At 38.7% G+C, this 22,072-nt stretch overlaps 1 protein-coding gene across 1 annotated transcript in view; it reads left to right on the top strand.

Moving 5' to 3' along the window:
• Positions 1–22,072, top strand: part of GRIK2 (glutamate ionotropic receptor kainate type subunit 2) — a 1,148,051-nt gene that overhangs the window by 724,751 nt on the left and 401,228 nt on the right. The window contains exons 7-10 of the mRNA XM_073589495.1: positions 6,798–6,941; positions 7,139–7,246; positions 11,646–11,759; positions 18,679–18,885. Of these exons, the coding sequence (XP_073445596.1) occupies positions 6,798–6,941; positions 7,139–7,246; positions 11,646–11,759; positions 18,679–18,885 (573 nt within the window). The remainder of the gene's footprint in view (positions 1–6,797; positions 6,942–7,138; positions 7,247–11,645; positions 11,760–18,678; positions 18,886–22,072) is intronic.

Here is a 22,072-nt window from a genome sequence, read left to right as displayed (position 1 = left end):
TTCCATCTCCCCTATGCATGCATGGACGCCTCTGGCTTCCCTGCGGAGACGGACATGCGGCGCATTTTTCCTACATATCTATTTATGTAGCAGAGACGCTCAGTCTCTGCTGTGTAAATTACCCATTCACTATCAATTGTTGTGGTAAAACCACATTATCTTCTTAGTCTCATGCATCGTAAGTGTGAGAACGCAGCTTACTATGCATGCGTACTAATTTAAATAAAGGTGGACCTTGTTTGAGCCGGAATTTCGCATACACTGCAGTTCTCACGATGAGAACTGCAGGATGTGCATGGGACTGAACTATCTCCTCCGGTGATCATCTACACGCTCCACTGTGTTCTGGATGTCAGATTGAATGGTGGCATAATGCGAATGGTCCCTTTTGAGAAAGCATAGGTGAAATGGCGTTGTCGAGGTGGTGGTGCGCTGTATCGACCTCATAAAGCACAAGACACTTTGTAAGTACATTAACTTTACTTTGTTCTACTCTTCTACCTCTTTTTGACTGAATGTGGTTCTATAATGATATTTGTGATCCCTAGCACTTAAGACTGACAGGTCACTTGTCATGACATCTATATATACTCTTTTTTCGTACTAAGCAAATCTCTTGCTAATCAACAACGCACCTGCATTTTGTAATTAGCCATTTGAGATTTTGCAGCACTAGTCAGTGGGAACAATTAATATCTTGTAACATTTTTTGGAGTCTGATATTTATAAAAAACACAAATGTGAACTTGTCTTTAATATGTGGTATTGATATTTTTAATTTATTTAATTTATTAACTTAAATACAGCACACAATGATTGATACACTGTTATAATATTGTTTCCTTTTGCTTAAATTTTCTATTGTAATAATTTTTTTAAAATGTTTTCATTAAAATTGGAAGATTTAAAAGATACTCGTTTTGCAATGTACCCTTTTTCTCCTTACAATTTATAAGGATATGTGTTATGATGTTAGATTGATGGGGTATTCTGCCTCTAAAATGACTTTATGGATTGTGCTGTCACATTGGAGACATTAGTAAGGGTATGTCCAAACAATAGAAGTTATAGCCAGCTCACCCAGTCAGTCGTTTTTAGGAGATCCACTCACTGCCAGGAAGCCACACGGAGTTGAGATGGGAGAGGCACACCCATCATGCAATAGCCACAGGAAACAACAAATAATTCCAGTGGATTTTTCCTACTTGGCAATTAAAATGCATTTTATTGTATCATCTTTAAAATAATCCATTTGGCAGAAATTCTAGGTATACACAGGGGGATTAAAAAAGGACACACTGCTGCTATATGCGTGCAGACAACACGTTTCGACCTTCTTAGGTCTTCTTAATTTTTAAAAATGATGGTCAAATTTATCTGCTCATGAATAATTAGACTAATAGTGTGTCTGTGAAAATTAACAGACCTAACAGATTTTGACATGCATGATATATGTAAAAAATAAAGGGCACTATGCAGCAATATGCTTCTTAAACTCCAGCACACTCAACATATAGCAAAGTTTTATCCCTGCAGTATAAGGGTATACATCCTATTTTAGTTATGTAAATTACCAGATTCCTAATTGGATTGATTTCTTAAGAGCAGGGTATATTACTATGTTGGACACTGCTCAAATTTGAGACCTAGTAGAAGACCTAAGAAGGTTGAAATGCGTTGTCTGCATGCATATAGCAGCAGTATGTCATTTTTTTGATCCCCCTGTGTATACCTAGGATTTCTGCCAAATGAATTATTTTAAAATGATACAATAAAATAGATTTTAATTGCCAAGTAAGAAAAATCTGCTGGAATTATTTGTTCTTTCCTGTGACTATTAGTAAGGGTAGTTTCAACAGTGTGAAGAGCAGAAATCAGAATGTAAAGGGTCTAGACGAGAGTACTCTGATAACAGCTGAGATGGGAGTGGACCAAGCATTATAGGAGTTTAGAGATGAAAGGAATATTAGAGACCAGTCTGTAGTTAGCAGCACAGTTCTCATCCAGGGATGTTTAAAAAGGGTTTATGATGGCATGTTTGAATGAATAGGGAAAGATACCAAAAGAAACAGGTTAACTATTTTAGTTAGGTGGGTAGTGACAGCTGGGCATAGGGACTGAAGGAGATGTGAAGGGTCTGGTCACTTCTTTGTCGGGCTTGAAGATGGAAAGTGAATTTCAGGTGTGTGAGGGAAGGGGATCCAGGCTCTGAGGGGGTAGAGCAAAAATCTCTTTGCAGATTGATTTTTTGTAGAAAATAAGTGGCTGCATTGTCAGCACTTAGTTTGATGATGGGGATCTCTACTTTAGGGCTCAGTACCGAGTGGAAGGTTTCAAAGAGTCATTTTGGATTGTTGGCTAGAGATGTCATGATGGTGGATGAAGTCTTCTGATGAAAGTGATTTTCTCCACAGACGCTCAGCACACCTTGAGCAGCGCTGGAGAAAACATGTTTGCAGTGTGTTCCAGGGCTGCCATCTATGCAAGGTCATTCTGCGTGTAGCAGGTGCTGCTTTATCCAGGGTGCTCTGCAATGTATTGCTATAATGTGACAATGCTGAGTCTGGAAAGGAGAGAGAGGAGATGAGAGCTAAAGATAACTGTAGATTGTTCATAAGCTGCTGGGCATTATTATCACTCAGATTTCTATGTGTGTGGTAAGTTGGGGTGTCTTGAGTGTTGAAACAGTTCTTGATAAATAAGGAAATAAGGTTATGGTCAGAGAGTGGAAGACGGTAGTTTTTAAAGTCATGTCTGTGATGTGGCATTTCTCATTGTGGTCGGATGTCACCTGCTCTGGTGATGTGGCAGCTCCGGATTGGCCTGCGGGCAATGTCACGGCCAGCTAAGTGTGTGTTTGAGGTGGATTTTAGTGTATAAAAGGCTTTCAGAGGTGCATGCCGGTTCGCTAGTATCTTCTTTGTTTTGGTTTTATGAGTGTGGATACTCTACCATTCTGTCTGCTGGTTGTGTGAATCTGTCTAAGCTCTGCAACTGCACTCGTAGGCAGGCAGTTAGCGTCAGTGGGCAGAAATTAGTCTCTCGGCTTAGCACCAGTTTCCTTCATATGTGCAGTTAGCACAGTTGAGTTACTGGGCAAGTCCAATCCTAAAGGCCCCTTTACATTTAGCGATGCACCAGCGATCCCGACAACATTACGACCCAATCAGGATCGCTGGTGCATCGCTAAATGGTCGCTAGTGACCTGCCACACAGGCAGATCTCACAGCGATGTAGCGATGCAGCAGCGGTCGTTACTTACCTTTCAGACGCGGCAATCCTGACGTCCTCCCACCCGCGTCCACGCGTCGCTCGTCGGCGCCAGCAGGAAGCCCAGCATTAAGCACACGACAAGAAATGGAGCTGCACGATCTCACGCGATCAGCGACAGACAGCGGGGGAGCCGGTCGGAGGTAAGTATCACACATAGCGATATCGCTAGCGATATCGCTCCTGCTTCACAAAGTCGGTGGCGCTTTAGCGATATCGCTAGCGATATCACTACGTGTAAAGGCCCCTTTAGTCTAGAGGTTATCATATCTAGCATCAGATAAGTTTCACATGCTTTATCCCTGTGACATTTAACATGGTATTGCACTTAGTACTCTTTTGTTCAGTACCGCTCTGTGAAGTAACAGGGCTTGGTACTCAGTGTTCCATTTACACTGTGTGGCGTTAACACGCTGTGTTCAAGCAATCAACGCTGTTTAGTTTCCATCATTGTTGACTATCAGCAGTTAATCATCTCTGCACAGTGGACCCCGGGTTGCGATTGCACTTTATAATTTATTTTAATTTAGTGCAATCCGCCAACCCTATGACCAGATGTGGATACATTGGACGTGTGTACTGGGATGTAGGACAAGTTTTCTTTGCTGAGTAAGCAATTAGCAAGAGACAACAGCAGGCATTACTATGCTAATAAATGAAAGAATCCTTGCATTACAATGTGCATCTCGAACCACTTAAGAAGGGCTTGTAAAAATGAAGCAAATGGGAAGTTAAGTCATGCAGGCAGGATATGATCTCTTGTGCAAGTCTCTGAAACACTTACCTCAAGAAACTCTAAGATATTATATACTCCTTGCAGTACTTTGGTTAGATGATGCTAGTGGTGCCAAAATGTGGTCAAGTGTAATTTTTCACTGTGCTTGCTAACTATTGCTTTATGTATGTGCTGTGATTCAGACCTACTGTAATTAGGCTTTATTGGTGCTTACCATTTTTTTCATATTGTATGGCAATCTGACAACAAATCAATTAAAAACACTTTTAACTTATAAACCTTGCTTAACCAATAGATCATTTTCTGAACACATTTAAAAAAAAAATGCATAAAAAAAACTTATACTTACCTTACCGTACAACTCTCTTGCCCCTATACTCCACGAAGTCACCCAACCAGTCTATATTGTATATTCTTATCATATCCCAGAGTGCTGATATCCCCAGGACTTCCAGCTTTGATGAGGCCCAGGAAGGTTCTGAGCATGTGTGCACATGGCCGTGGCACACATTGTGATACCATGATGTTGTGTGACCTAACGTGGACTTACACAGAAACCTTCAGAATCTCAAAAGAGCTGGAAATTTTAGCTAAGCATATGGAATCCTGGGGATTCAGCAGTGAAAAGAAGATGCATCAAGGACTGGACAGGTATAGGGTCATGTTGTTGATGTTCATATTTATTTTTTTTATCATAGATCCTCTTTAAAAAATGAAGTCTGAGGCTATAGGGAATGCAGTCTGTATTTATGCACTGTGCATGTGTAATGAAATGTATTGACAAACTCCCTCAACTGTACATAATATGATACCACTCATTAATGAAACATGGAAGGTGAAAATATGAATTACATTTAGTACTACATGTAAACATGAAATGATTATTTTAATATTTGTATAGGTAAAATACATAAATAGTGAATCGAAGAGGAATAACCTTTCCCTACTTTTCTATGCCATTTCCCACATAAATTAATAGTTCGATAATCAGCATACTAAAGTTGTCATGTGCCAATCACTGTGATTTCTTTGAAGATCAAGCAGGCATTATAAATACACATTTTCTGCACTTTATTGCTGACAGTTCACTAGAATTTATGTCCTATAACTTTTAATGATAGTTCTGTATATTTCAGGAATGCCTAAGACACATTTTAAGAAAAAGAACTGTCAACTGAAATAATGATAGGCTCCTCACAATGACATACCTTGTGCTTCATGTGAAAGCTTCTGAATGACAAGATGTTGCTACTGACAATCATAGTGCATGCTTTGTTGTACGGCTCAATATGGGTTTCCCCATATTTTTTGGCTACTTCACATTCTGGATGAATTATTTAATTCATCATGGATAATACAAAACAATAATGCTAGGATAAAGATTTTATGTTTATAATAAATATCAGTGTAATGTATTTCTAATACACAGTTTGTATTGAATTAATAAATGAGATTGTAATTTCTGTTTTAAAAACATGCAATATTTCCCTTATCATAATAACTATTATTGTCCAACCATTGGTCCAACCACTTTGTCCTGAAATATAAGTTAATCTGCACATTTCCTTCCTATTTAGGAGCGTACATAATTTAGCAGTCTCTCTGTGTATTGACAGCGTACTTGCATGTCATATTGCTTAACATGTACTGCTGAGCAAAAGTTAATATGATTTCTTGAAGCTCTTGCAAAATCCCCAGTTTTCAGTCTTACTAAATCCCAGTAAAATTTTTTCTGTAGACATCCTCTATGGAACTAAGTTCCTAGAAGACTTGTACTATATATTGTAATAGTGAAGTATTTGCAGTATGTAGTAAAATTAATGATCTCCTATGATGAGAAATCTCATAAGGGCAACCATGGCAACTCATTAACATTTTTCATTCACATCACAGGGGTGCAATTGGCTTTACAATGGTCTCCTGCCCCAGATCACTTGACTCAAGTATCGCTGTCAGAGATTGAGAGTAGCACATAAGTTCTTAGGCCAGGTTCAAATTGCGTTAGAGCTGTCCGTTCAACGCATGCGTTAAATGGACTGCGCTAACTGCGCTAACGCTACTCCCTTAACGCGATCACGATCGGATCCTTGAATGCTGCTGACCGCATCCGAGGGTCCATCACAGAATGACGGCACATCGCTAACGCATGCCAATTAGGACATGCGTTAGCGATGCGCTACGTTATGGCAGTCTATGGGTGTTTTAATACCTCCATTACATCACGTTAATGCCGCTATGTAATGGATGCGTTAAATGGACTGCCATAACGCAATATGAATCTGGCCTTAGACCAGCAATCTGAGCTAACTCTCGTCATTGTTGTTAGAAGCAAGTGTTGGCTGAGAGTGAGCTTCATATATGCACAGCAGATGTAATAAAGGGACTAAATATTCATATAAATATCTATTGTGATGAAACATTCTAAATTGATAACTGTTGTATTCTGCATGTACGCTTCCAGAAAATGGAAAAAAGTAAAATACACTAAACATATGTCTATGTTTGCAGGTTTTTTACTAATGTTATATATACTAGGAGGTTTTGTGATATGCTAGCTGAAGTGATTGATTAAATAGAAGAAAAATGAAAAATAATTTTCTCTTGAAATGAAAGGAATAGACCAACAGGTGTACTGTGCCATATGAATTCCTGCACTAAGAAACTATGTTTAAAGAAGTTGTACAGTTTAGCAGTGTTTAACTACTTGTGTAATTTTTGCTAAACTTTTAAAAAAGTGAATTTTATATCTTCAAAATCTCATCCAAACATATTTTCTGTTCTTATATTTCAGACTGATGCAGCACTGATGTATGATGCAGTGCACGTGGTCTCAGTGGCTGTCCAACAATTTCCCCAAATGACAGTTAGTTCCTTACAATGTAATCGGCATAAACCTTGGAGATTTGGTTCTAGGTTTATAAACCTCATAAAAGAGGTAGGTCTTCAAATTATAATTCATGCAAATTTGCTGTAAAAAAAATAAATGAAAATGTAAAATCCATTTACTCTGTATGAAAGACATGGACCGTGACAAACAGCTAACATAATGAACTTTTCTCTTACTGTTTTGAAACATTTAATATGAATACTTTCTCATACTTTACAAAGGCTAATTGTTATTTTCTTCCTTAGGCTCACTGGGAAGGTCTCACAGGCAGAATAACATTTAACAAAACCAATGGCTTACGGACTGACTTTGATTTAGATGTGATCAGTCTCAAGGAAGAAGGCCTTGAAAAGGTACTTGATGTTCAACCTATGGACTCAGAGATTTACAAAATATTGAATTGTAATCTAAAGAGGGTTACTTTTGATGTTTTAGTTCTGTATAGTTTCCTTCAGTTTGGGATATTCAATTAAATTTAAGCTATTAGCAATACAATAAAACACTAATGAACATGCCCAGGAGTGTTTTTCAGTCCAAGTAAACTGTTAAAGGTAAATTAAAAAGCATTAGTTTCCCTGAGCAATATTTACTGGATAATTGAATCTGATTTATTACTAAATTGCATAATACAAAACATGTATTTCTACATCTAATTTCTAAAGTTATTTATGCAAAAGATGTTACTTTCAATTTTAAAAATAATTTTGAAACATATAACTCTGTCTGTTTAGCACAATTTTTTTTTGTAAAATAGGGGTACCTTTACTAGTAGACTGTAGAATTGTACTTGTAGCTATTACCACATCTAATTAAGGCATCTTCAGGTTTAAGCGGTATTAAATGATCTTGACGATGTGCCACCAAGTCATGCATTTTCAAGATATTAACAAAGTATTTTTATTCACTTTCCCCAAATAATTGCATAAAATGTATGCATTTCACTATAACTAATAACTCAGTCAAAGGCGTAAACAACAACTTAAAAAGTAACCATCATTTAACTTTTTATTTCATAAATCAACAACACATGTGAGAGTAAGCAACTTTGTAATATATCTTATCTGAGAAATCTGCTTCTTTCTCCACAGAACTGATCATTTTTAAAATTATCTATTCATGGGTGAAGTCTGTCTTTAGAAAATAGAGATAGTTACTAGTGATGAGCGAGTATACGCGTTGCTTGCTTTTTTCCAATCATGCTCGCGTGACCTCCGAGTATTTTGGTGTGCTCGGAGATTTCGTTTCTGGCGACGCAGCTGCATGATTTGCAACTGCTAGACAGGCTGACTACATGTGGGTAATGCCTGTTTGTTAGGGAATCTCCACATGTATTCAGGCTGGCCAGCAGCCGCATATAATGCAGCTGAGGCGATTAAAACTAAGTCTCCAAGCACACCAAAATACTCGGAGGACACCCGAGCAACGAATATACTTGCTCATCGCTAATAGTTACACTACTGAGATAGGAGATGACAATTATAATTTCTTTGGCATATCTATTTGACAAGTTAAATTTTACATCTGTGCAACTTGATTCTAGCTTTTCTGCTGACTGGGGTAAAAATTGGAATGACATCCCTCAACCCCTGATAACCACTCGCCAGTCAAAAATAAATAATTTTTAAAATATAAATATTAAAAAAATCATCTTCCTCCCCCACCCTTAAAAGTTTAGCCAGTAAATTCTTAAGCAAGTCCTTTGTTAATCTACAGCATTACTAACTCCTTGCTTTCCTGATACTTATTTCTACTATCCACAATCTGATCAGGACTGACATCCTCTTTGATTGTCCTTGAAGAAGGGGATGGATCATCCATGAAATGCACAGTCCAACAAAATCCCAAGTTTAATGTAACTGTGTGCCAATCACCCACAAAATACTGCACTTTTCTCTCTTCCCAGGATTCCAACCATAAACATGGACTATTTGTCATTTTCTCACCATTAGGAAAACTTTATAGATAATAGCGTGTACTTTTGCACCATAAGGCTGTAGCCGAGCTTGTTGAAATACTCTTCAATTTTTGGGGGTAATAAAAGAACCTGAAATCATGGACAGACCCCATTTTTTAAGAACATCGCACCACCTCATCCAAATTTTTTGCAGATAACTACCAATTATGTTTCACTTTGTTGCTTATAAAATTAAGGAAATGGTCACCAAAATCAAAGGTTCATAATTCTGTCCTCTGCAGTCCTATATAACACAACAGATCACATACTGGTAACTGAGAACTGATAATGTAGTAGATGTTACCTTCAGTCCTATGTAACACCACATACAGCATGCTGTGATAGCTCTGAGGACAGATAACGCCACAGATAACACAGGTATTACTCTGAGTACCACTGTTTCCTTTCTTTGTAGGCACAAACTTCTCTATGAGAATCCTTTGGGCTTATTATTTGGCATAGCACTTCATGGCACACTGTGTTTCCAGTAAAGTCAGCAGGTTAACACAACATATCAAAACTTCAGTCACATACATCCAGCTCTGCAGAGATTTCCTTTGCTGTGATTACTTGTTGAATATTGCAGGGCTGAATGTGTGTGGCTAAAGTCTTCATGTGTTGTGTTATCCTGCTGACTTAGGATAATGTAACAAGTTTACTGGCAGCTAGTGTTGAGCATTCCGATACTGCAAATATCGGGTATCGGTCGATATTTGCTGTATCGGAATTCCGATACCGAGTACCGATATTTTTACAATATCGGATACCGGAATCGGAAGTTCCCATAATGCAATGAGCCAGTGTTGTGGCTGTGATTGGCTGCTGAAATGATGTCATCATCATGCGCGGTCTGTGCGCATCATGATGCACAGTCTGTGCGGGCCTGCCGGGGGTCTGTGCGGGCTGCCGGGGGTCTGTGCGGGCCTGCCGGGGGTCTGTGCGGGCCTGCCGGGGGTTGTTTGTGTGCAGGCATCGTCCGATGGGGCTACAAGTCCCATCGGGCTATGCCTGCTACAATGACAGTGATTGACACATTAGCTAATGATGGGACAGTAGTAGTGTTGAATGTAAAAAAAAAAGCATACATACTACATACAACATACATACATACTGTATGTATGTAGTATGTATGTTTTTGTTTTTTTTTACATTCAGCACATTAGCCGGATGATGGGACTACTACTGTCCCCATCATTGGCTAATGTGTCAATCACTTGTAGTCCCATCGAACAATGCCTGCACACACACACAACCCCCGGCAGGCCTGCACAGACCCCCGGCAGCCCGCACAGACCCTCGGCAGCCCGCACAGACCCCCGGCAGGCCCGCACAGACCCCCGAGAGGCCCGTACAGACCCCGCCCGTGCACACAGACACGCAAAGTGTCCGCCCACGCACCGCCCACACTCTTCCCCCCTCCCGAACTGGATGTGCAAGTAAAGAAAAGGGTTTTTTTAATTCCGATATTTCTGTCCCATAGACTTGCATGGGGCTTCCGGTATCGGAATCGGCGATACTTTTTGGGTATCGGTCCGATCCAATCCAATCCGATATTTCTCAATATCGGAAAGTATCGCTCAACACTACTGGCAGCACAAAGCTCTGCCAACTAACAATTAATGGAAAGATTGTCTGGGATTTGAATTCACAGGATTGCTGATTTTTTTTCCAAAAATATGACATGACCATGCACAGTGCACAGTGCTGCTGTGTCTGCTAATAATGATGCTGTCAAGTTGGGACTGTGCCTTTAATTCTGCTTGTGTGTCTGTTCGGCCTCGTTATTACTAGCAGACAGAGCCATACAGTGCACTGCATGCAGTCAAGTTTGTTTTTGTGACTGCTCAAGCAGTGCTGAAGAAACAAGAGGCCCTGCACATCTGCTGGAAGAGCGGCCATGACCCCTAGAGTCCCGGTTGTGAGTGGGCCTTCCCCATTTGTCCAAGGCACCAGCACCTGCCCGAGTGCATCGGGTGCTGACGCCAGCCCTGGGACCTTGTGTGGTACAGTCACTACATAGAAGATTCCACTGTTATAAGGTCATCTGATGTGGCAACCAAACCATACCTTGCCAGTTACTTGTAACTTGTACATAAGACGTACATACAATAATGTTAAAAATCTGTATCTGATTGGCAACCTCAAAACAGGGGTGCATATATATTGTGAAAAACAGAAACTAATGTGCCAGAGGCTCAATAAATAGGATTTTACAAATCTAACCTTGAAGAGAGTGAAACATATTGTTACCAGCAAAGTAAGTATGGGGAACAAATTTGCACTAAAATTCTGGTATAATGTGAACAAAAATAATCCAACTTTTTTTTAACTTGCACCTTATGTAGTATGAGTTTTAATTTAGGTACTATTTAGTTTTCAAAAGGTGTGATCACTCTGAAATAGGGGGTCACATATCGAAAAAGGGGCATGGCCTAATGTATAACACCATGTGCCAAAAAATGCAGCATCTTTGGGGAGTACATTTCTTGTAAAATGTAAGCCAAGTTTCAGTTGATGTAAACTATGACTAGACAGTCTTAAAATTAGACAGATTAATTAAACAGCATTATCCAGATTAATTTATTTGGCACATTTTAACCCCCTTTTCCACAATAAATACAAAAGTAGCAATTTACCACAGTGAACACAGCAGTACAGCTTTTCCCCAGTATTCAGAGTGCTTCCTCTTCAGATTCCAACATGTTATGTTAGTTGTGCAAACAAAATAATAACAATAATATATTGTATATCTAGTTTGGTTATTGTATATAGTAAATAACTATGTTTTTATTACACAGATTGGTACATGGGACCCTGCTAGTGGCTTAAATATGACAGAAAATCAAAAAGAAAAACCTGCAAATATTACAGACTCCTTATCAAATCGTTCACTTATAGTAACTACAATATTGGTAAGTGTGTGTGAACAAACTTTTAGGCAAAATAATTTATGCATCATGGGACATGTATAAAACACACTTTGGGAGGTATGCAGGGGTATCTCTGAGTTTAATCCTCAGAGGTGCCCCTGCATACCTCCCAAAGTGTGTTTTATACATGTACCAAGATGCATAAATTATTTGATCATAAAGATGATCATAAAGATGATGGGCATTGTATGTAAGTGAAAAAACTGGCGAGGGGTTCTCTAAAAGAAAACTTATGTACAACTTTGCTATTTGAAAGGCTACTGGTCATTTTTTTACTGATACACTACAATACATAAGTAAAGTAGCGTATTACAATGGCCATCAGATGATTTCATATTCTAATCCGATGAAGAATAAAACAATGTAAACAGCTAAAAAATACATTAATACATTTAAAACAATAACAATAAGATAAGAATAGTAAAAAAATCACATAAAAACCCAATAAAATTCTTAGTTTTTCTTTATTAACTCTTATGCTATTTATCCACTTTTTTGGTCACCTACATTCACAATAAAAATCAAATACATTGCAAACTAATTGCTGTATGATTGAGAATACCAAGTCATCACATCACCCCATCAATAGAAAAAAATTTAAAGCAATAGTTTATGGAATATGGTGATAGGAGAGAAATATTTTATTTGAAAAAATGCAATGGTAGTATAAAGCATGTGACGTATGAAGGTAATTGCTTGCACCAGATATTTTTAGGGGCTCCATAGCTAAAGGGGTGAATTCATATGCCTATGCCAAATTTAAGTTATTTGGTCAGATACATTTAATGTTTGCCTATATTTTTCTCTCTTCACTTCACCATCTTAGACTTTTCAGTTCTGATGCACCTGACACAAATGAGAAATATTTAAACACCGATTGTAATGTAAAAAAATAAATAATAAATAAAAACCTAAGGTGGGTGAATACTTTCACAAGCCACTGTATATATATGTATGACATTGTCTGTATGTCATTATAATGCTGCAGAATACATTTGGAGCCAATCCATGATGGTACTGCATGATAGATAAATATCCAACTGTATTTCTCTGTATTGAAGGCACCATTAATCCCCAAATCAATTTGCTGAAATGCACTCCACAACTTACACGTAACCTCCACATAGCTCACTTTTGTCTGCAGGCATTAAATATTGTATTGCTCTCCAGACCTTCTGTAAGGAAACTTTCTAGTGTTATAGCCAAAGGTTTCAAATTTTGATGCATCAGTTCTGCTATAATTTTTTAGTTCTTCAGTTTCTATACATTCATACATAGTTGAGTCACCTAGCCTTATGTCAATGCTGAAAATACTGTTTTGGCCACAAATCTTTCATGAATACCACCTTTAACTAGACTTCTAATAGTAAATGGGTGTATGCAAATTATGAAAAAATGGAAAATCATATTTTTAAAACATCTTGATTTACTTAGTATCAAGGATGATCACTTTGTGCAGCACTACTTGCTTTTACATACCTTCACATGCTATTAATGAGGTAAATTATGGTTGTTTTAGGAATGTTGATCTACGCTGAATGAACTTGGGCATGCAAACCATCAAGATATGCAGCTCCATTTGAAATTTGTGACCAATTGCAATCAATATATGCTTGATCAGAAACAAATCTAAAAACACTGTAGGCCATGGTTTAGCCCATGCTGGCTCATATCAATAGCACAAGCATGATGTGACCATTCACCATGACATCCAGAAAACTATCTATGATAGTGCTGGCAGTCATTTAATTGACGTCACCACAGTTTATTGAGCATGGGAATAGCTCTATTACCACCTCTATTAACACTCATCATTGAAACTGTACCCCAAGCTCAGCTTAGTGTTTCCTGGATGTTAGGGTGAATGGTCGCATCATGCCACCATTCATCAAGACACCCAGATGTGCCAGAGATGGACTACACTGTGGGACAAATTGATTATCTTCCCATTGAACAGGTGAGTAATATTTTCATGTTTAAAGTAATAAATGGGAAAAAGAGGGTTGGGCAATATTTATTTCAAATAAATAATTTTGTTCTTGCTGTGTATTTATTTCAAAGCTACCATGTTGTTAGTAATGAGGGCATTTTGTAGACACCTCTTCATTACTAACTCCTTGGCATGATGTCAGCTGACAATACAAAGCAGGCATCAACCCTAACCCTATTACCCCTCTTGCCACTGCACCAAGGCAAGTGGGAAGAGCAAGGTTATGCCCCAGATTTGGCACATCATGGATGTGCCATTTCTCGGGCAGCTGAGGGCTGATGTTTGTAGCCTGGGAGGTGGGAAATATCCCCGCTCCTTCCCAGGCTATTAATATCAATCCACAGCTGTCTCTTTAGCCTTTGCTGGTTTGAATTTATAGGGGGACCTTATGTCATTTTTTTTCTGGGGTCCCCCCTAAACTAACCAGTAAAGGCTAAGCAAACATTTGTGAGCTGATATTAATAGCCTGAGAACCTTTAGGAATGTTGTCCCCATTTTTAAATTATAAACCTCAGCCCCAGCCATGGCTTTCCTCTGCTGGTTATGAAAATTACTCAGGAGTCCATGCCATTTTTTTATTTAATTCTTAATTTTTCACACAATTTACACAGCAGGTGCTGAATACAACTTCCATAATTGTAGCCTGGTTGCACTAATCTCAGGGAGACCAAGTGATAATGATGAGAGCTGCCTTCAATACCCAAGCACCTGGGAACAGCTGTAGTACTTTTCAGAGTTGCATGTCACACGGGTACATAAATGGCACACGGATGTGACACATGCACAGCAAATGGGTATACGGATGTCACATATGCACGGACCACGGATATTACCAGTAATGGTTTTTCCAGTACAGGAATCACCAATATGTGTGAAGGGGACATAGACTGATGTGATGTTCCATTGTGAAGGTCTCTACATGGCATTGTCAACATGTTCTCTTGATAGAGACTGAAGGCTAGAATGAAACAATGGAAACTGAAGTGGTGAGAGGAGTCCAATTTTTGTTTTGATGCAATTATAGCTCATGATTGATCTGGAAAGCTAGGTAGGCAATGCCATGGAGAAGTCCTTATAAGGGTCATCACACTGGTCATGTTCTTGGGATAGTTTGGGTGGCATTATATACACTAATTTATCAGCATTATATTGATTTGGTGGTGGGACCAGTGATACATAGTCTTCTCCAAAGTGTCCATGGAGCTGCTTTTCAAAAGAAAATCCTAACTGCATGATACTCATGCTACTGTGAGAAGCCTGTGTGGCCAAAACATGCTTCCATAGTCTGCAGTCCAGACTTGATTCCCTTTGAGCACATGTGGAACTTCCCTTATCAGCATTTTCAAAAGAAGCTGATATCAGTGGGTCTTGAGAATTTGTGTATCTAAGTGCATTCAGCCTGGCAGAACATTTCTCATACAACCAATAATAATTTCCTTAATAGCATACCAAGGTATGTAAGTGCGTGTATTTCTTTGCATGACATTGTTTCCATTTTTTATTTCATTGCATATCATTTACATGTCTATCAATACTGTGATTCTCACAATTACACAACTTTTCAATTTTGATGTTGCGGTTTTAAAGTTGAGCAGTATATATTATAGATGATAAAATCTGACAAGATTTAAATTTGCCAAATCACGCAGATTTTACCTGGAGCATAATAAACATAACATGTAAAAAAACAGCTAATATTCACCTTGCCACTCACTTCTCTGACTGCCCGCACTTCTCAGTATCCAACATCACGACCTTAGAGTGAGCATGTACAGGGAGGTTAGATTGAAGAAGGTAACAGGTGGTAAATGGCATTCATAAGGGTGACTGGTGAGATGAATATTAGTTGCCTTTTTATACTTTTTCTTTTCATTCTGTCAGCCTTCCTTCAATGGTTCAGCAAATTAGTGGCCAGTTGGCTGTCATTTAGGTAAATTCAAGCTGCGCAAATTCCAAAAATATCCATATTCATATACATTCCTTCATTTAAAAATTTGACTGTTAAGATATACACATATCTAACATAAACATATATAACATAAACAAGGTGCTGTGTTCTTTTTTGCTCTTGCATCTGTGACTGCAATTTCTTAGAAAGCTCTCTATTTTTGGTGCTGTTTTTATGCAAAACAACATTTTTTTCACAAAAAAGTACAACATAGTTGAAATGTTTCTAGTATCATAAAAAAGTTCAATGTACCATATATACTTGTGTATAAGCCGACCCGTGTATAAGCTGACCCCCCTAATTTTGCCACAAAAAACTGGGAAAACATATTGACTCGCGTATAAGCCGAGGGTTAATGGTGGTCCAAGAAGATGCTCCATAAATACCCCCATATGCTGCTGCACAAGGATTAATGCTGCCTCATAAGATGCTCCATAAATACCTCCATAATATGCTGATGCACAAGGGTTAATGCTGCCCCATAAGATGGTCCATAAATACCCCCCATATGCTGCTACGCAAAGGTTAATGCTGCCCCATAAATACCCCCCATATGCTGCTCCACAAGGGTTAATGCTGCCCAATAAGATGCTCCATAAATACCCCATATTTGCTGCTGCTATTGCAATAAAAAAATTACATACTCACCTCTCTGTCGCTGGGGACTAGGTGCCAGTGTCTTGAGCCCCTGGCAGTGGCGATATTCACCTGTCCCGGTTCCAAGCCATGCACCACTGTGTCTCCCGGATCTCTGCATTGACAGCAGAGGGTGCGCACTGACTATGTCAGCGCGCCCTCTGCCATCACAGCAGGAGGACACGGAGACACAGCGGTGCACGGCTTGGAATGGGGACAGGTGAATATCACTCTGCCCCCGTCAAACTCACCCCTCCTAGTACAAGGTCTTCTCTGCAGCGGCAGCCCCTGCTTCTCCCTCTGCCGTCTGCTTCCTACATTCAACCAGTCACGTGGTAGTGCTCATTAAATATGCACATATTCATGAGTTTAATGAGCGGTACCACGTGACCGCTGAATGCAGGAAGCAGACGGCAGAGGGAGATGCAGGGGCTGCAGAGAAGTGCCAGGAGAGGTGAGTATGGTCTCTGACACCCCCGCTCCCCCGCCCACCCCTCAGGATATGACTCACGTATAAGCTGAGAGTGGGATTTTCAGACCAAAAAATGGGCTGATAATCTCGGCTTATACACGAGTATATACGGTAATAATTATTATTTATTTATTTACTTTAAAAGCATTGCTAATAGCGTACATGTGTGTAACCTTTTTGAAGGTATTAATGGTACTTTAAAGACAAATTTATATGTATAAAAATGAATGTATATATATGTGTGTGTGTATCAGCCACACCCACTCTACATAGCAACCAATCACTAAGCATCTTTCATTTCACCAGAGCTCTTTAAAAGAAGCTGAGCTGTGATTGGTTGCTATGAGCGACAGTTTTCCTTGCAGACAATTGTGGTAACTGAGGCCTATTATTCTTATCTTTCTATGGTGATATTGTCCTTCTGTAGAGCTGGAGATAACACAATTTATTACAGTGCCTACACAGATAACCCTCTGACACAGACTGGGGGATGAGCCCGGTATCACACAGAATAGGATTAGATAAACAGCTCAGCAGACAGTATCACACAGGATAGGATTAGAAAGACGGCTCAGCAGTCAGCAACACAGAATAGGATAAGATACACTGCTCAGCAGACAGTACCACACAGTACAGTATTAGATAAAAGGCTGAGCAGACAGTATCACACAGGATAGGATTAGATACACGGCTCAGCAGACAGTATCATACAGGAAAGGATTAGATACATGGCTCAGCAGACAGTACCACAATGGATAGGATTATATACATGGCTAAGCAGACTGTATCACACAGGATAGGATTAGATGAACAGCTCAGGAGACAGTATCACACAGGTTAGGATTAGATGCACAGCTCAGGAGACAGTATCCCATAGGATTAGATACACAGCTCAGCAGACAGTATCACACAGGATAGGAATAGATACACGGCTCAGCAGAAGGTATCACACAGGATAGGATTAGATACACAGATCAGCAACAGAATGTGCCAAAGGAGAGGACATTTTCATTCCAAGAATTCCACTCATTCCATCTGATTTGCCTTTTTATTTTAAACACCTCCAGTTTCCACTTCGACTTGCATTTGCAATGTCCATTAACAAGGCTCAGAGACAGTCCTTGAAAGTAATAGGGATTGATTTGCAATCTCCATGCTTTTCTTATGGTCAACTTTATGTGGCCTGTTCAAGAATTGGAACTGCCAAAAATCTGTTTATCTTTGCACCAAAAGGAAAAGCCAAAAATGTTGTTTATCAAAAGGCTCTTGATTGAGTGGAAAATAAAATACTATCAATACTTATGTGATCGCTTAGTTAATTTGTGTTGCAAATCTGTAGTGTTGAATATATGATGTGAAATGTTTTTATGTGCAATATAATCATTATAATTTGTTATAACTAACTACAGTTAGTTATTATGCCCGGGCAACGCCGGGCTCTTCAGCTAGTAAATAATAATATTAATATTAATACAGTGGATATTGTATTATTTTTTTCTGAGACTAGAAACATTTCAACTATGCAACTCTTTTTGTGGCATAAAAATATTCTATTGTATAAAATCAGCACCAAAAATAGAGAGCGCTCTAAGAAATTGTAGCTGTAAATAAAAGAGCCAAAGATAACACAACACCATTTGTAAGATTTTTCAAATGGTCAATTATAAATAGCTTATTGATTGCTCCAGTTACCTCTGCTTAAGGTTATTTCTGAAAACAGTTTGAGATAACATGAGAAATGTGGGTTTACAATTTAAATAATGATTTTTTACATCACCTTGCAAAGAGTATTGAAGTGCCAAACATACTATGGATTATGGACAAACTAAGCCAGAAAAATCATTTTATTGTACAGGAAGAACCTTATGTGATGTTTAAGAAATCTGATAAACCACTCTATGGAAAGGAAAGATTTGAAGGCTATTGCATTGACCTACTTCAAAAGTTATCTGAAATCCTCGGATTTAAATATGAAATTAGATTGGTGGAGGATGGAAAATATGGAGTCAAGGATGACGCCACGCAGCAGTGGAATGGGATGGTTCGTGAGCTTATGGACCATGTAAGTTTTTGCTTGTTTTTCCTTATTTTTATATCTATACAACATATACAGTATCATAATCTTTTCATTTATTTCACTTTTGAAAGTGTTTTATATCTTTCCATTTATGCTTACCTTGTTGTTAATCTTTGCATTTTACGAGTCATGGGTCAATGCAATAAAATGTTTTACTGATTATGCAAATATACTAAAAATTCAATATTTTGACTAAAGTTCAGCAAATACCACTGAATCAAGAAGAATGTAAAGTACAAATTTGAAAATTTATAACTAAAGTTGTGGCATTAACCAAAAAATGACGTGTTCTAAATGGGTCATATTGATTGGGCAATTTCTTTTGTTTTTTACTCTTCTCTTTGCAACTGGCATAATTTTTGACCATACAAGGCTTTAATTAATGCAGGACAAATTATAAGGTTTTTTATTTATGTTTTAGGGTACATATTGTTAGGCGCTAGGATTCTCCCACTGCGTGGGATAGATCCCGGGCATTGCCTGGTACTGTGTTCCCCATTCGGGTGCAGCCGCTCAGCACAGACGTCAGTCGCAGCATCTTGCTCATGGTCATGGTGTGCCTTTGATTACTGCTGGCTCTTCATCTAAGTCTATGTTAAACAGCGATATGCAGAGGCAGCCTTGTGCTCTGGAATCAAAGTCCAGTGATCACCTTACTGAGCATGTCCATGATGTGGCGTTGTCCTTTTGGTGGTCGGGTGTCAGCTGCTCTGGTGATGTGGCAGCTCCGGATTGACCCTGATTGGCCCACGGGTGATGTCACAGACGGCTGAGCATGAGTGTTTGGGGTGGAGGCTAATGTATAAAAGGCTCCCAGCCCCCCACATCGGTGTACTAGTATCATTGATGTTATGATGTGTGAGTGTGGATACTCTACCATTCTGTCTGTAGGTTCTGTGAGTCTGTCTAAGCTCTAGCACTGTAAGCAGGCAGTTAGCGTCAGTGGGGGCAATTAGTCTCTTGGCTTAGCACCAGTTTCCTTCATGTGTGAAGTTAGCACAATTGAGTTACTGGGCAAGTCCAACCCCTAGCCTAGAGGGTATTATATCTAGCATCATATAAGTTTCACATGCTTTATCCCTGTGACATTTAACAGGGTATTGCTCCTAGCATACTTTTGTTAAATACAGTTCTGTGAAGTAATGATGCTCGGTATTCAGTGTGCCATTCACACTGTGTGGCATTAACACAGTGTGTTCAAGCAATCGCTTGCTGTTTCTGTCATTGTTCACTATCAGCAGGTAATCATCTCTGCACGTTGGACCCTGGGTTGCGACTGCACTTTATAATTTATTTTATTTTACTGCAATCCACCAATCCTAACACATATTAATTACAGTGTTATTCTTTTATTTGTGATATATAGTATAGTAAATATAGTAAAAAAAACAATTTTGTCTTAGTTTTTTTGTTATATTTTTACTATTTTTTTTTCAGATCAAATAATATGTTGAGTTCATAATCTGCATAGTTAATTCTCTGGGTTACTACAGTCATGCAGTGCATAATAAGTGAAGGTTTTTTGTTTATTGTATGTACTAAAATTACAGATGAGCGACTGCCTTTTTTAGGGTCGAGTCGGGTTTCATGAAACCCGACTTTCTCAAAAGTCGAACGAAATCGGCCGACTATCGGGAAAAGTTGAAGGTCCGACTGAAACATGAAACCCAATGCAAGTCAATGGGGAAGCAAAGTTGGCAGGGAGTGGAGGAGAGTAAACACACCTACATGCCGGACCGCTTTTTTCAAGTGCACGAAAACTCTGTCTCTCTCTCCCTGAATGCTGCACATGTCATCTCGTTGCCAACAGTGTAAGTCCTTGCTCAGTGGCTGTAAAAAGTCACGTGCAAGCATTCTGGAAAATACGACTTTGGCGCTCGTTTTGCCGACATGCCACATGTCCAACTTCAGGCTGTGGTCGGGTTTTGGTCGGCGAAACCCGACTTTGCCATAAGTCGGCGACTTATGAATCTTGCCGACCTGTTTCGCTCAACTCTAACTAAAATATATTTTATACTTTATATGAAAGAAATCATGATTATACATGATAGATAAGGGTAAAAGAATACGGCATCACTCTGTAAGTGCTTTTTAAGTGCTAAGATATATAATATATAGAGAGAAATATAGCTTTTACTGATTTTGTTTCAAAAAGTTTATATGTTCTCCCCATGTTTGTGTAGGTTTCCTCTGGGTTCTCTGGTTTCCTCCCACATTGCAAAGACATACTGATAGAGAATGTAGATTGTGAGCCCCAATGGGGACAGTGACGCCGATAACGTATGTAAAAAGTGCTCTGGAATTAATGGCGCTATATAACTAAGTAAAATAAATAAGTAAAATAAATAAACTCAAGTGGTTGGTAACAATGATTAATTCAATGTGATTTGAGTTCAAGTCGAATCTTATAAAAATTTCTGCTGCTGTTAAATTTAAACTAGTTGTTCAATTTGTGCAAGTCACCCAAAAAATATTGTACTAGCAAGCTAACATTACTTCAGGTGCAACCAATCAGGAGAGAGTATTAATAGACTTTATAGTAGTCTAGGCAGGTAATGCAGCAGTCATTTCATGGTGATATCACGATAAAATGTCAGAGTTCACAGCTCAGCAGTAAAAAAAAGTATGTTTTAAAAATACTAAAGAAAACTTCCTAAAATCCAGATGTTTAACTGTGGCTGTCTAACTCATAAGAGTTTGTGTTAAGTAGCAATTGCTATTCTGCATATCTGTTTTACTAGTCATAGTTTATATTCATACATGCCCTATTGCAGGCTTTTAGGCCGTGCCTAACTAGCATTTTTTATTTTATCATTTCTAAAAAGGGGGTTAAATGTTGTTACAAAAAACACAAAATCAAAAAAGAAAACTATATTGTAGCCTGCTGCTACATGTTGCTTTCTGTATGTCTACTTACCTAGCATTTCTTATTATGTTCTGTTTTGTAGGAGTTGAATATCTGGGGTTGAAAATATTGTCAAAAGTTAATTACAGTGCAGTGAGGAATGCATTGTAAAACAAAAAGTGGATATGGTAATAGATAGGGTAGTGTAAAAGAAAAGATAATCATACCACAGTTAAGAATGTGGGAGGAGCTAGCAACATTAGAAGCACCACCTCCACCAGAGGGCATGGTTGAGAAAGCAGAGGGCAAATATTGCAGCTCATTTGT

Source organism: Dendrobates tinctorius, unplaced genomic scaffold (genome assembly GCF_039654945.1).
Source record: "Dendrobates tinctorius isolate UK_male_01 unplaced genomic scaffold, ASM3965494v1 ptg000111l, whole genome shotgun sequence".
NCBI lineage: Eukaryota > Metazoa > Chordata > Amphibia > Anura > Dendrobatidae > Dendrobates > Dendrobates tinctorius.
Note: the sequence above shows the minus strand (reverse complement) of the source record. Positions and strands in the feature narration are given on the sequence as shown.